The sequence below is a fragment of the Lutra lutra genome, chromosome 8 (assembly GCF_902655055.1).
Source record: "Lutra lutra chromosome 8, mLutLut1.2, whole genome shotgun sequence".
Lineage (NCBI taxonomy): Eukaryota > Metazoa > Chordata > Mammalia > Carnivora > Mustelidae > Lutra > Lutra lutra.
Window position 1 is genome coordinate 106,891,710 of NC_062285.1, and position 14,351 is coordinate 106,906,060.

At 37.8% G+C, this 14,351-nt stretch overlaps 1 protein-coding gene across 16 annotated transcripts in view; it reads right to left on the reverse strand.

Annotated features, from left to right (window-relative positions):
- PPFIA2 (PTPRF interacting protein alpha 2) overlaps positions 1–14,351 on the reverse strand; it is a 494,134-nt gene that overhangs the window by 33,251 nt on the left and 446,532 nt on the right. For 8 of the 16 annotated variants that reach the window (XM_047740329.1, XM_047740328.1, XM_047740334.1 and 5 more), the window contains 2 exons: positions 12,329–12,337; positions 1,475–1,556 (listed from right to left, as the gene is read on the reverse strand). In XM_047740329.1, the coding sequence (XP_047596285.1) occupies positions 1,475–1,556; positions 12,329–12,337 (91 nt within the window). The remainder of the gene's footprint in view (positions 1–1,474; positions 1,557–12,328; positions 12,338–14,351) is intronic. The other 8 variants (XM_047740338.1, XM_047740339.1, XM_047740337.1 and 5 more) reach the window with 1 other exon arrangement.

The following is a 14,351-nucleotide window of genomic DNA, read 5'->3' on the forward strand; positions in this document are numbered from 1 at the left end:
TGCACGCATGGAGGCGCTAAAGGAGGTGAAACTTAAGGGCTCTCTTTCATTGGATCACCCCGCTCATTCATCTTGTTTATTCCATTTTGTAATTTGAGTCACCTTAAGAAGCACATTACGAGCAATATCTGTGTGCTCAGGATAGGTTTAATTAGCACAAAACCTCACCGCCTGTCATTTCCTAGCTCCTTAATGACGGTAAGGCTTTTTTCATTTTTATCGAAGGGTTTGTTCATCACTTGCCAATGTAGCAGCTAACCCTCTGTCAAACTGCAGCTCATTTTAATGGAGTGACACTGAACAAAAAAACTGCTATCAATTTTGAAGTGTGCTTTCTTAAGCATGTTGATTTATAATTGATTTTTAAAGTATCGTAATTTTAAAAGCATATTTGGAAGCAGGAGCTCTGAAAAATCCCTTGACACGAGAGAATAAAATAAAGCAAGACACAGGCTTCTTTCACTCAGTCCGAAAAAAAAAATGCAAAGTATGTCTTTATCTATATAAGACTAGTTTTTAAACTAAACTGGGTTTTAATTTTTCCTCATTGATTAATTTGTTAGCTTTGGATATGATAGGATAATGAAAGTCAGGGATTTTATCATCTCCAACCACTTAAAACAATGGGTTCCTAGAGCCTCTGCCAGGCAAGAAAAGCCTATTTTCTTCTTTGCCCTGATATTGGCATCTCCCGGCACCTGTCAGCAGCCCACATTAGAGAACTGAATGGAACAGGCTGTGAACACTACTACTGTGTGGTATGAAGGGGTCTTTTGTGGTCAAGTGTGTGTTTCCTTCACTGTCCCAGTCTGCTTCTGCTGCCCTCCCCACTCTGCTCAGGTGTTGTTTTTATTTTTCCCAGCCCCAGTGTTCTGTAGAAAGTGCTGAATGTAGATCTTGTTTTCTTGTAAAACTCACTTTAGACCCAGAGGGGAGCAAGGGGACACATTATTCTCTTGCTTTATTCCAAACAGCTAAACCTAGCTTGCCTCTAGGCTTTAGAGAATTAGGTTCTGGAATTAATTTACAAACAAAGGAGTGGTTGGTTCTCCACGCAATCAGGTGACAGTGATCTCTTGGGTAACACAGGAGTGTTGAATAGAGAGATGGCTCTTCTCTGTAACCTGCGGATGAGGAAGAACTCTGGACTGATGGATGGGGACAGATGTTTTCTTGCAACAACAGATACGTGGCTTAATAGCTGTCTTCTCTTTCTCTGGACATGAAGATGGTGAGATTTAGAGAAACTTCTTTTTATCACACTAGGTGCTTCCTTCTGCCCCAATCACAGGAATGTATCAGAGTTAAGATCAAAACAATGCCCACAACCTCCTGGATAAAGCAAATAGCTCTTTTATAAGCTAATCCAGGCTACTGGAAAGCTGTGACTTCTGGAACCCATCCTTACCTGTATCTAGAAAAAGTATCAAACTGAAAAGATGAATTTGAGAGCTTTCTGGTTTCATTCTCTTACCTCGAGCCATGCAACCACTGTGGGCCCATCCCACTGAGCAAAAGGTAATCCCTTCCTCCGAGCTTCTTCCAGAAGTTCATGCCTGAAGTACACAGCAAAGATTATTAATTAGGTAGCATGGAAAAAGACAGTAGCGATTATTTTTAATGACAATATTTTTTAAAAACCAATAGTCTTTTACACACTTTTTCTGAGATAATACAGAATAACAGAATTCCTTCCTTTTAGTAATACATGGAAATCACCAAATGATATTATGAGTGAAACACTGACATCTAAAAATAATTTCTTCCAACGTTTATTCCCAATATTCAAACATTAAATTGTTAATGGACTGAGAAGCTGAATTATTTTATCAGCAAATAGCTTATCTCTTTAACAAGAAAATGGCCCATATATGTATATTCAAGCATACATCACGGGATCTAAATGAGGCTTCTTCCATCTGCCTTGCTCACTTCTCCTTACAATTTCAATGGTAGAGAAAATGTCTGTATAGAGGCAGTAGGTAAATTTGGTTGTTTAGTCCCATTCAAGACATGTGCTTCATTTTAGTATGCTCTTCAGATCCAGATAGCTATGTTCAGAGTTTTTTGTTTGTTTGTTTGTAATCTAGACTATGAAATTACCTCTCATTTAAAGAGAACTCAGAGGGAAATTAACTTCTATCACAAGAAAGCAATGTAAGGTGTGAAATTCAATACTACATTCCTTTTCATTTATAATCACTCCTGTTTTTAATGAAAGTGAAACACCCCAATGACAACAAATGGTTGTTTCTGATAGCAAAATGTTGTAACGAGCCTTGACAAATGCATTATTAATCATTGTCTCTACTACTGAGCCTTATAACTGACATCCATTTACAAAACCAATTTGAGTCGTTCATTGTTGAAATAGCAAATATGTGCTGAAACTCAAATTGATATTTACCTGACCAGGACTATATTGGAAAATATATTCTCTGTTCCTTAGTATGCTTTGATCTTACACACAAATGATAAAAATGGAGTGTATAATTTGCTCTTTTGAATATGTCTTTCATGCTTAGAAATTCATCAATAATATCTATGAACTCCAAAATGAAGCATTTGATTATTTCCTACCATCAAACAAACAATTGCGTATTATAATATGTGAAGATACAGTTGACCCTTGGACAACATGGGGCTAGGGGCACCAACCCCCTGTACAGTAAAAAATATGCATTGCGCTTCTGACTCTCCAAAAACTTAACTACTAATAGCCTACTGTTGACTGGATGCCTTACTGATAACATAAAACAGTCGAATAACACATATTATGTATGTTATATATATTTTATACTGTATTCTTATGGTAAACAGAGAAAAATGTTATTAAGAAAATCATAAGGAAGAGAAAATACATTATAATTCTGCAGTTTATCAACGAAAAGTCTCAGATAAGTGGACCTGAGCAGTTCAAACCCGTGGTGTTCAAGGTCAACTGTACGTAACTGAGAAGGCTTTTCGGTGAGAACTCTCCCTATTTGCAGCAAAGGCTGCCAACACACATTCAGTGTGAAAAAAGAAACAAAGAGACAAAACAAAAACTGAAGTTACAGCATCTGAAGAGACATATAAATCAACTGCTGTTTCATTTGAGGGAATAGCAAGGAAAACATGGGTAAGTTCTACGTGTAAGTCATTCAGCACCTGTGACAGGGAAGAGTGACCGGTGCCCTGAATCCAAGGTGAACACTAGAGGGGCTTCCTCACCTGGACGGCTGTACCATCCCCCATTCCTTCGGGCTTCCCAACATTCCTTCACTGAAAAACAGACTCAACTAGCCCGGTCTCACTCTTCCTGGTATTGAGAGAAAGGGGCTGAAGGGTCAACCAGCCAACCATCATGGTACTCATGGTAAGCACCTGCTGTGAGCACAGACCTGTGCTGAATGTGAGAGAAACAGGCATGGCCCTAGTTTTTCACAAGATCCCTGGTTAGATAGAAAAAGCAAACCCATGAACTGTCCAAAACCACAACATGGTACACAAATGTATGGTAAGACTTGGTGATGCACGTTCTGAGTGGGAGGATTTTGGAAAATGGGTCACTGGCAATGGAAACAGTTGGTGAAGGCATCATGGCAACCACGGTGGCTGTGAAGGGCATGTGGAAAGGCATTGGAAGCAGGATAAGCAGTAAGGGCAGAAGGTCAGAGGAAGGACTCAGCATGGAACGTGTGTAAGCCAATGGAAAGCAGGCCTCCATGGAGCTGATGAGCCTTATTCAGAGTTGTAGATTATACCCAAGGAAGCAAGAAACACTTCCTGTGATGTCGCAGCTGAGTGGCAGGAAAGGGGAAGAAACAAACATACATCTTTTTTGCTACATTTAGTAAAAAGGCAAGTGAATATGCCCTTGGCACCTAGGAAGCAAATGACATTGTCACAGGTGAACTTCAGGAGTTGTACAGAAGCCATTTTTAATAGCTAGACTTTATGAAACTTCTGACTACTTCTCTAAAAATATTACACCACACGAGCCAGAGAGAACCTGTTCAAACTTGAGTCAGCTACTGTAAGTTCTCTGCTCACAACCCCTCAATCACTCCCTGTCTGGCTGAGAATAAAAGGCAAAGCAACAGTTAGGATCCACTCTCCTACCCTCCTGGGCTGATTCAGCTGCTGCCCCACACAGCGACACTGCCTCATCCCTGTTCCCTGGAAAACAGCTCAGGCCTCTTTCAGCCTCAAGACCCTTGTGCTACTATTCTCTCTGTACAGAATGCCTGTGCCTTCTATCTCAACATGGCTCACTCCCTCTCCTACGTTTAATATTTACTCAAATGTCACCTTCTCTGAGTGTCTCCCCCACTTCTCTCCTTCCACCCCCACCATACATTCCTTATCCCTGTTCCTCGACTTATTTCTCTCCATGGCACTTATCTTCGAACACAGAGTATCATTTACACCTCAATCTATTATATCCCAATCAAATATAAGCTCAAGGAGGACCGATGAATTCACATATTCTGTTTAGAGATAATTAGAAGCATCCAGAACAAGGTGAGGCACAGACAAGGCGCTCAATAAATAGCTGTGAATGTTGAACTTGTCTGCCAGTGTTAGCAGTTAGGTGCTCCTTGTTAGAGTAAACTGAGTGCGATAATGTATATATATATTTTTGTAGTCCAAATAGCTTTTTCTACTTGGGCTTACAATACCATTCAAAGTTTCGTTTCAAAAAAAAAAAAAAATCCTTAAATTCTGTTTCCTCTTGAGCCAGTTTGTCAGAGTAACTCCCATTCTAGCTGATCCTGAGTCTGATCTGGCTGGGGATCCCTGACAGCAGGCTGGTTAAGACGCAGTTCCAATGTGCTCAGATAGTTCTATTTTCTGTCATCATGGAAATTTAATCACACGATTGTTTGTGAAATCCTTGGGCAATCTGGCCCTTAAAAGAGGTTTTTGTTTTGTTTTGTTTTTGCTTTGTTTTGCTAAAAGCACAAGCTCTTGTAACCATAATAACTTTAGTAAGAATATGCCAAGATAATAAGAAAAGGGAGCTCTAGTCCACTGGATTCTGTCCTTTGGTCCCCAGCTGGCAGGGCTGGAGCCCACGTAAAGGCCCTTGAGTTGAAAACAGCTGCCAGATTCTGGGCGGCAGGCTGGGTTTTGTAGCAGAACTGAGGGCTACATGACTTTAACTTCAGATGCGCTTTCTCTTAATCTGAGGGCAGAATCAACTGTGTAAAGGAATGCACTGAAATTCTCAAAGCAGTATTACATTTAATTCTTCTCAATCTTAAGAAACACTGCACCATGCAGAATTTATAAGAGACATATATCTGGATGTGTATGCATGAGAAAGAAGTAATGTTAAAAAAAAAATACAGGCAAACTATAATAATCGGAAATCACAGAGTTTGATACATGATGATTTTCTAACAGACTATCAAGGGTAAACATTAATTGTAGGGGGGGCATGCTTCTGCTCATGAGATATTTTGGGCCCACAGACAGAGATATAGTAATGTTAACTTTATAAGAAATACTAAATAAAAAACTGATTTGCCACGAACAGGCATTTTGAATATACTGGTGTTCTCTGCTGGACCAGTCCATGTGTGGAAAGATATGCATATTTTCTGTACTACAGATTCAGCCTTTTCAAAGGTCAAGGGCAGTTCTTCCAGAGCAAGGCTATGATCCTAGTATACGTGTGACTCTGGAAATTACTGCAGACCTGAAGAAATATTTTTGTTTTTCTTTCTCTTTTTTTCTTCCTCCAGACAATGTAATATTCAACCATTTTTTCCCCAAAAGATAATTTATATATCACTACTGTTAACGGTATGCATTTTTGTTTTAATATGTTGACTAGCTTTTAGATGATACCAGTAACATTTCCTTTTAGAAAATCTATCTGGCTCAGGGCTGTCATCACCTGTGTGAAAACTCAAAGTAATGCACTAATTGTACTGAATAAGAAAAACTTTTGAATTGTTGAGTATTTTTAAGAAACACAGTCTCATCTAAATAAAGAATGCCATTAGATTCCCCCAAAGGCGTCAGACTCTCTTGAAATAGGTGTCAATGAGTTACTGTGACTGGAAAGTGACACCTTAGGAGGTCAACAGGTAAGAAACACTTGGGTGTGCGAGTCGTTGGCATGCCCATATATCACTCTACAGAGGGGAGCCCGTGCATGCTAGGCCTGATCTGAGGACAGGACCAAGGTGTGGGTACCCTAGGCATAACCAGCCCCAAGGATTTCTGGATAAACGATTGAGTGTCTAACAAACGTACATGAATCAAGGGCATTTGCTGGGTTTGTAATTTCTAACTCCTAATCCACATGAATTTAAGCAAGTATGACTTTGCCTCAGTGACTCAATCCAAACAGAAATGTCTGGCTTCTCCTTTTTTGGTTTTACGTCTCTCTTCAGTTATTGCAATTTTGACCTAATTGGAGGAGAATGTTTGCGTATTTGCAAGTTGTGTTTCTATCACACTCAACAATGTCCTCATGCCTCCCTGCCTTGTCTCCCCACTCACTTTGCCTTGATTTTCAAGACATACAGAAATACTTCTCTGAAGCCACCCTTTCCTCACCCCTGAGTCAATATTTACTACTTCTTTTTATAAGTGCCCTAGAATACTAAGCATTCCTACCCAGAGTATCTTTAACATTTTATCGACTCAGAGATTAAGTCAGTTTTATTCTTTGCTGAACACAAAACCTGGCACATAGTAGGTCTATAAAAAATCAGGTGACTGACTACCTAACAAATTTGATTAATCCTGGAGCCTGCAAAGTTCCTGTCCTCACACCATCATAATAGGGGAACACAACTTGCAACCTGTAAATCAACAAGTTCAAGAAAGTGTTAAACTCTGAGAAATAAAGTTCATTAATTACTCGAAAAAGTCACAGACCATGGCCAGTAAAGTCTCCTTTCTTATATTCTTCCCAGCGTGGATGGTTCATCACTGTCAGTGAAGAGAAACCTTATTCTCAGACCACTTAGCCTACGATGCTAATTTTAGGATTGCCAATTTGTGATATGACTGTGTGAAGAGCCCACAGTACCCTTTCCTCTGTCACTCAGGATAGCCGCGCCAGTCACCTTCCATTTAATGCCTGCCTGTTTCCCCTTCATGTTTTCTATTTCATCTTTCTTTACTTTCTACTCTCGTTGCCACCTTATTTTTTCCCCAACCCTTTAATGGGCCCTATCTCGAGTTTTCTAACCCTTCAAATACAGTGGCATTAAAAAACAAAAAATAAAACAAAACAAAAAAATCCTGCTGTGCTAGCAGAAGAGCTAAGAGAGTGGCCTCTAAAGTCTGATTGCTCTGGCTTGATTCTTGGTGCGACCTCTTCTTAGCTGTGCATCCACAGACAAGTCACTTTACTTCTCTGTGCCTCAGTCTCCTCATCTGCAAAATAAAGCTGATAACAGTACCTACCTCAGGGGGTTGCAGTGAAAGTGACCTGAGAAAATACATGTAATGTGATTACAGCAGGGCCTCACACAAAGGACGCAGCTAATGAATGTGAGCTGTTACTTTTGTCATAGCACTGTCCTCTGAACCCTTCGATGGTTCCTTAAATGTCTAAAGTATAATCCTCAACCTGAACTACAAATACTAAATAGGTCTAGTCTTGATTTCCCTTTCTAATCATCTTCACTTACTTCTAACCAGAACTGAGAACTTACTTGCAAATAGTTTGTGCATTACTAATTCTATCATTATGAGTACCATTTTCCAGAGCTGAGCAGTTCTTTACTTTCAACCATCAGAATCTTACTGTTTGCCTAAATCATGACCCTTCCTTTCATTTTCGTGATAATTCCATTCCAAAAGGACTCTCTATCCTTCAGAATCTGGAAATTTACAGTGCAAAAATCAGTCCTGGAGATTGTTGAGTAGTACCACATGCATCCCATCTCTCACCCGTGACTCTACAGTCCTAGAGATGAGAGTTTGCTCTTCCACTGCCTCTTGTTTTTCTTCCCATGCTCTAGCCAAGACGATCTTTTGAATGGTTGTTACATTGTAGTCGCAAAACTCTCAATGTTGACAACCACTGGGATCTTTGATGACAGTATGAATTATAATTATTAAAAATGAATAAGAACTTTGTTTAGCAGTTACCTATATTGGCTGTTCAGAAAGAGCAAAAAATGTACTCTCTGATATTAAATGTTTTGTAAATTGATTGACTACTACCCAGGCTTTTGTTCAAATTCTCATCATTTGTGGATCATGGCAATGGACTCCCAGAGTCGTCTCTTGTTTTGTACCTACCTCCTTCCCATCCTTTTTCCAACTCCTAGTGAGACCCTCCTAAATGCAAACTTTTTGTTAAGACTTGCCTACTTAAAAACCTCCCCACTGTCCTAAAAATAAAGGTCAAATATCTTAGCATGATGGAAAAAATGCTTAGTAATCTGGCGCTGGTTCTCTCTGCAGACTCCTGCGCTCAGTCAGTGCCGAAACACCACCATTCCCCCAATACCTCACTCAATTTGACCCTCTGTGATGCTTGTCTTTTTCTTCTGACTGAAACACCCTCTTTGCATCAGAATTGTGGCAAACTCAGACTCATCCTTCAGACACAGCTAATGCTTCCTCCCTCCTGTGAAGATTCCAAGACCTCTCCCAAGCAGAATTAGATTTCTCTTCTATACAAATGTTGTAACTTATGTCTACTCCAGTTTCTGCATGTCTTACACCTCTCATTTATAATGTACCATGATAGATCTAACGTGCTCTCTTGTCTCACCTAAACCACATCTGTTCTTCAGAAATACAGCATCATGGTTTGAAAGAACAGAAGTTTTGGATGTAGACAAATTCGGGTCTGGATCCCAGGCAACAAAAGCTAACATTCATTTATCACATATTTTGTGTGAAGCCTAAGTGCTTTACATGTATACTCTCTTTAATTTTCACAATGATAAGATACATATTAATACTCATTTGCAGACAAGGACATTGAAGAGCTAAAGTCAATTGGAGCACAGAACCAGTGGGTGGTGGAGCCAGAACTAGAGCCCCAAAAAGTTGGCCACAGATTTAAGTTTCTTACCCCCCATATGATCCTTTAGTTAATTACCCTTTGAATTTTTCATAACTGAGAAAGGAGGGTAAATGGAATGTAGGAATTTGGTTAAATTAACACCAGTAGCATCTACTTAATTGTTAGTATTAAACGAAATAATGATCTCCCACTTTTCTTGTGGTTCACTTATATTCATAAGTGGTATATAGATTTATTTGGCCTCCTGGCTAATATGTATAGTCTTTGCCCCCTTACTATCGGGTCGCATACCTCTGTCAGAAGAAGGAGGTCGGTCTCGTTTATCTAATTGGGAAGAAAAAGCTGAATTTCTTGTAACTTGTTTCAGTTCAACTGATTTTGTGTAATTGTAATACAAAGTAATTCTCTGAAAAATTTATCTTAAGGGCTTACTTATTTACTGTAGCACATGACAAGTAATTAGTTATCGATATAACCAGAAGAAATAAATATGTGGCTCAATAAGAACCAAGAATAAAATATAAGTCAAAATAATTTGACAGCAGAATCTCGTATTAACAGTGTAGGCCAGAGAATAAATCTCCTTTACATAATGCTAGCAGTAAATTTACTCACACTTCGCTTCACATCATTACTAATTGTTCCATTAAAATTGAATAGTCAGAAGGGTAAGTAGGAAATGATGTCCTCAAATTTCAAACAGACAACAGGCTATAACTCTATCATTCAGAAATCTAGACTTGTTGATCAATTCTATGAAAAGCAACATTACATATTTGAGAAACTATTTGAAATTCTGGTCAGCAAATATGAACAAAATGTGGTGCCACCCACGTTTTTTCTAACATGTGCAAGCTGAAAATGTATATCTTAACTCACATAATTATTCTAAACAGAAATGTCAAATTCCCAATCAGCTGCTTCAGAACATTGATTGCCTAAATACACATATTTAGCTCCATAAAATTAAGAGTTTTGAATTCAACATTAACACGGCTGACTTGGTTTTAAAAGCACAGCATACTGTGATTTTGTGTGTGTGTACAAGTGAATGTGTGTTTGTATATCGTATTACGGCACATTTTCACATGAAGTGCATATAAAAGACCATTACACATCTAAGTCGCATTCTATTTAGGTTCTAAGAACACATGCTAGGTTGTTTAGAACTGAAATAGTTTGACTACATTAAAACCAAAGCTTATTCATACTGAAACTTTTTTTTTTTTCTTCAAGCTGCTCTGAAATGGAGAGCTTAGTCTCAGAAATTTAATTTATTTGTGAATTTGAATTGGGATTTACATAATTTCTCTCCTCGCTTTATTTTGAATTTAATCAGTTTCAAAACCATTAAAAAGGTATAAACACACAAACGCACACCCACACAAATGTGATGGAGCAATACAATCACTCATGCTGTTCTTGAAAATGAAAGGGACTTGTATTACTTTCTATTGAACAATTTCACTTTTGAAAGACTCTATGGTCTGTTCTCCCTAGTCACTTCCTGATAGTAAAGTGGGGACTTACTGGAGGAACACTGGTAATTTTCAGGTGATTTGGATATCATTTAGACTAGATTACCTTAGTGCCTGATCTAATTTTCAGCCCTCCTTAACTCAGATTTTGAAGTTTCTAGTTTTTGTGCTTCTGGGGTTACACATATTTTCTCATGCTCTTCGGAGGTGTAGGAAGTTGATGGTAGTATCATAAATAAAGAGAATATGTCACTCACTCAAGGGTATGCAACACATGGGAAAGTTGGTGCTTAAATTCTTATCTTCTGTTTCCTAATCTAATGAATGATCTTTCCACCTCAGATCTTCCATATTTTCACTATATTTGTACTTTAACTTCCTAAGCTTTCTGTTAGAGATTCTACTAGGGAACTGATTTTGAGGCCCTAAAATGTTAAGTTCCAGGAGCATGTATAAGACTACAAGAAGGTGAAATTTAGAACGAAGACAATTACATCAGCTTTTTAAAGTCCATAAATGACAGTGCATCATGCATTTATTCTTTTTCAGAATTTCATTCAAAAAGTGATAGGGAAATGAAATTTTATTTATTTGGATCATTTTACTCATGAAATTTAAAAGTCATTAGGAAACAGAAGACTGGTATTATATGACGACATGAAAACAATATTTTAAATCTAATGTCTAGAATATTCATTATTTTTAAAAAGTAAGGGCTTACAAGTCTGGCTAGCAAAGTTGAACAGTACCCTAACCACAGCTCGCCTTGCATTTTTAAGAACACTCACTACAGCTTTCCTTAATATCATAAATTATCCTAACTGAAGTCAATTCTTCATTATTAAATAATTAGTAATAGTAAATATAGCTTAGAATTAGAGCAGAAAAGCATAACAAATATAAGCCATAGTAATGAACTAAGCAATATTACAAAGTACATGACCTTGTATTGGTATATAAAATATCTATATAGCAAATTAGGGGCACTCTCCATAGCTTTCTGGATAATGGCATCTCAATGGAGCCATTTTATTTGCCAAATATGTGTGTGTGTGTGTGTGTGTGTGTGACTTTTAATTTAAAAGCAATACCTCTCCCAAACTAAAGTGTTTTTAAAAGCTCACCATGTTACTAAGGCAAAAGTTTACACCAATGTAAATATTTTATAAATGTTGTACATAACTTGTTTTGCTTTGAAACCAAATTTGTCTTAGGAATAGATATTAACATATTTTAATTTTAGTTCAAAGAGCAGGACTGAGTAGTTTAGATTTTTTAAAACTTTGAATATTAACCCGTAGTATAGGAAATACTGGAAAGAACACACACAACCAAAGAAATCAACCAAAACTAAGGATTACTTTGGAATCTAGGCATAAAAGTCCTACTGGGTAGGATCCAGCATTTAACCCTCTTCATTTAAGCACAGTTCTCGTGATGAACACAAAGTCAGTGGGAAACCAAGGAGCACTAGGGAACACACAGGAGGACCCAATCATGCAGCACTGTCCAAAGTACTGAAGTGGCCTATGACTTAAGCCTCACGGAGTGCCATACTAAGTCCTAGAGAATGACTCGAGAAGTAAGGAAATGACATCTGGAATGCCTTTGATATGTGCCTGATAGAAGTGAAGAAACAGAAGTGTTTGCAAGGCCACCATCATAAATTTGAGTGTGAACATTTCTCTGAACCAATGATTCCTTTATGGTGTAGAAATGAATACACTTCACAATTTTCATTTTAGGTCAGAGGCAGTGCAGCTTGTGTTACAACTGAAAAGAGAAATACTAAAGATAAAAGAAAAAAAGGATGGTGCTGAAAATAAACATGTTCAGCAGCCGTTGTCATTCAACTTACCCAGATGTGCTTTTCATGAGATGGAGAAGGATGGATGGAAAAGAAAAGCACACAAATGTTAATGGATACATTTCAGTCCAAAGAAAGCCATGGAATAAAACAAGAGCATCATTTCAGATGTGCAAAAGCTCAGATATGAGAAAGACATGGTGTCTTTTTTGTTTGTTTGTTTTTTTCACCATGACACACATACTCACTGCGTCCAAAAGCATGATCAGGTTGAGGGCAGCTCTAATTGTTGACTAGTAAGTCTGTCTCTTGAAAATGAGCCACTCTGAAACATGCATGACCACATTTTTCCCAGCCTCTAGTATACCCCGGGAAGAAATCAGGCACTTTATTAAAGAACATTCTTTACCTCAGGCCACTCCTGGCTTGTTTTACAAATAGAAGCAATACTTACAAAACAGTGCTCAGATCCTTATATGGCCTTACGTGCTTATTGTTAGAGCTCAAGACAAAGTATGATGGACCCCTGGAGAGGCAGTGACTTAAGAGAGTGCTAGGGGTGAGGGTCAGAATATCTGGGTTCCAGTTCTCATACATGATTTGGTCAAAATTACTAGTAAGTGCTGATATTCAGTTTCTTCACCTTAATCTGGGGCAGGAAGAAATTTTACATTCCGGGTCCATAATTTTAATAGTCTCACACATGTCATAATAATTGTTATTTTTATAAGTATGCATTTGCCAGTCTTCAGCATGTGAGAAAGCATGAAAGAATTTTATCACTCTTGTCCTCCTGCTACATTACTTCCTCCTCCGCTGTTTGAGCTGGCAAAATAAATGGTGTTGGTGCCAACTGAGTCTCCTTCAATAGGAATGTTTATTTGGACAGATGTTTATAAATATTTCTCTGAGGAAAAAAGAAAGCTCGATTGGTTTACCAATATTACCATAAAACATCACAAAACAGCATTAATTTAAATGTAGTTTTTGAGGTAGCCCTCTTGCTCCCTGGATATAGTAGTGGCACTGGGAAAATATGGAATTTAAATAATTCAACAAAAAGCAATGAGAATATTATTTTAAATTTTTCTATACAAGCATAATAGACTAATTCTTCAAAAAAATAAAACTTACTACAACTCATAAAATATATTAAGTACAACAAAATATGAAGCAGAAATTCATATCTCAGAAATTAGGCAAGTTAGTTTCCATTTTTACTGCTCAATCATTGTAAAGAAAAAGGCTGACGTGCAATGGAACACCCTGTACGTGCCTCATCTAAACGCATTCATTCAGAGAAACCAGGTATTGTTTTATTAGATAGGCCTTTGGGAGAATGCATATTCTTTGGCCTTAGCTCCGGCAGAGCTGTGGGAAGCTCTTCAAATTTTCACATGAACAAAACCCATAAATGTCCATACGCATTGGCACCACCATGTTCTAAGAAGTTTAAGGCATCTTTTTTTACATCACACATGCAACAGAAAGAAAATTAAAACCAAAAAGAGATTGCTTCTAAGGGATTAAAATGGCTTTCCTGTCAACATACCTGTGAACTCTTTGATGAGCTCTTAAAAAAGGCAATTTCTGAGCTCTCCAGGAAAATTGCCAAACGTATTTGGGGCCAGTTATTCCTATGGACAAAATAATCTTTCGCAGCCTACCAGCTGTCTAGGAATTGCTCTCAAATAAAACAAGTTGATTAAATCTGCACACAGTGGACTATTAATAACTCTCACATCTTCATTTGTCATTTTCAAAAACAGAAAACTTATACCAATAAAAATACCTTAAATATAAAATATAAGAGAAATTATGAAAATAAGCAGGAAACACAGACATAAAGGAGACACTCAAAAAGGACTGTTTCAAGTTCTGATATATTTGTTACCAACTTTTGTAAGCTGTCCGATTTCTCTGAGTCTTTATGAACTTTCTTGTTCTCCATAGTCAATTAATTTAAAGCAATACTGAGCAGTCAGTCATCTCATTCGCTAATATTAAGTATTTCCGCTTATGACTTAAATGTTTTGCAAAGGACAAAAAGCTAGAGTCACAAGTGACTCTGACA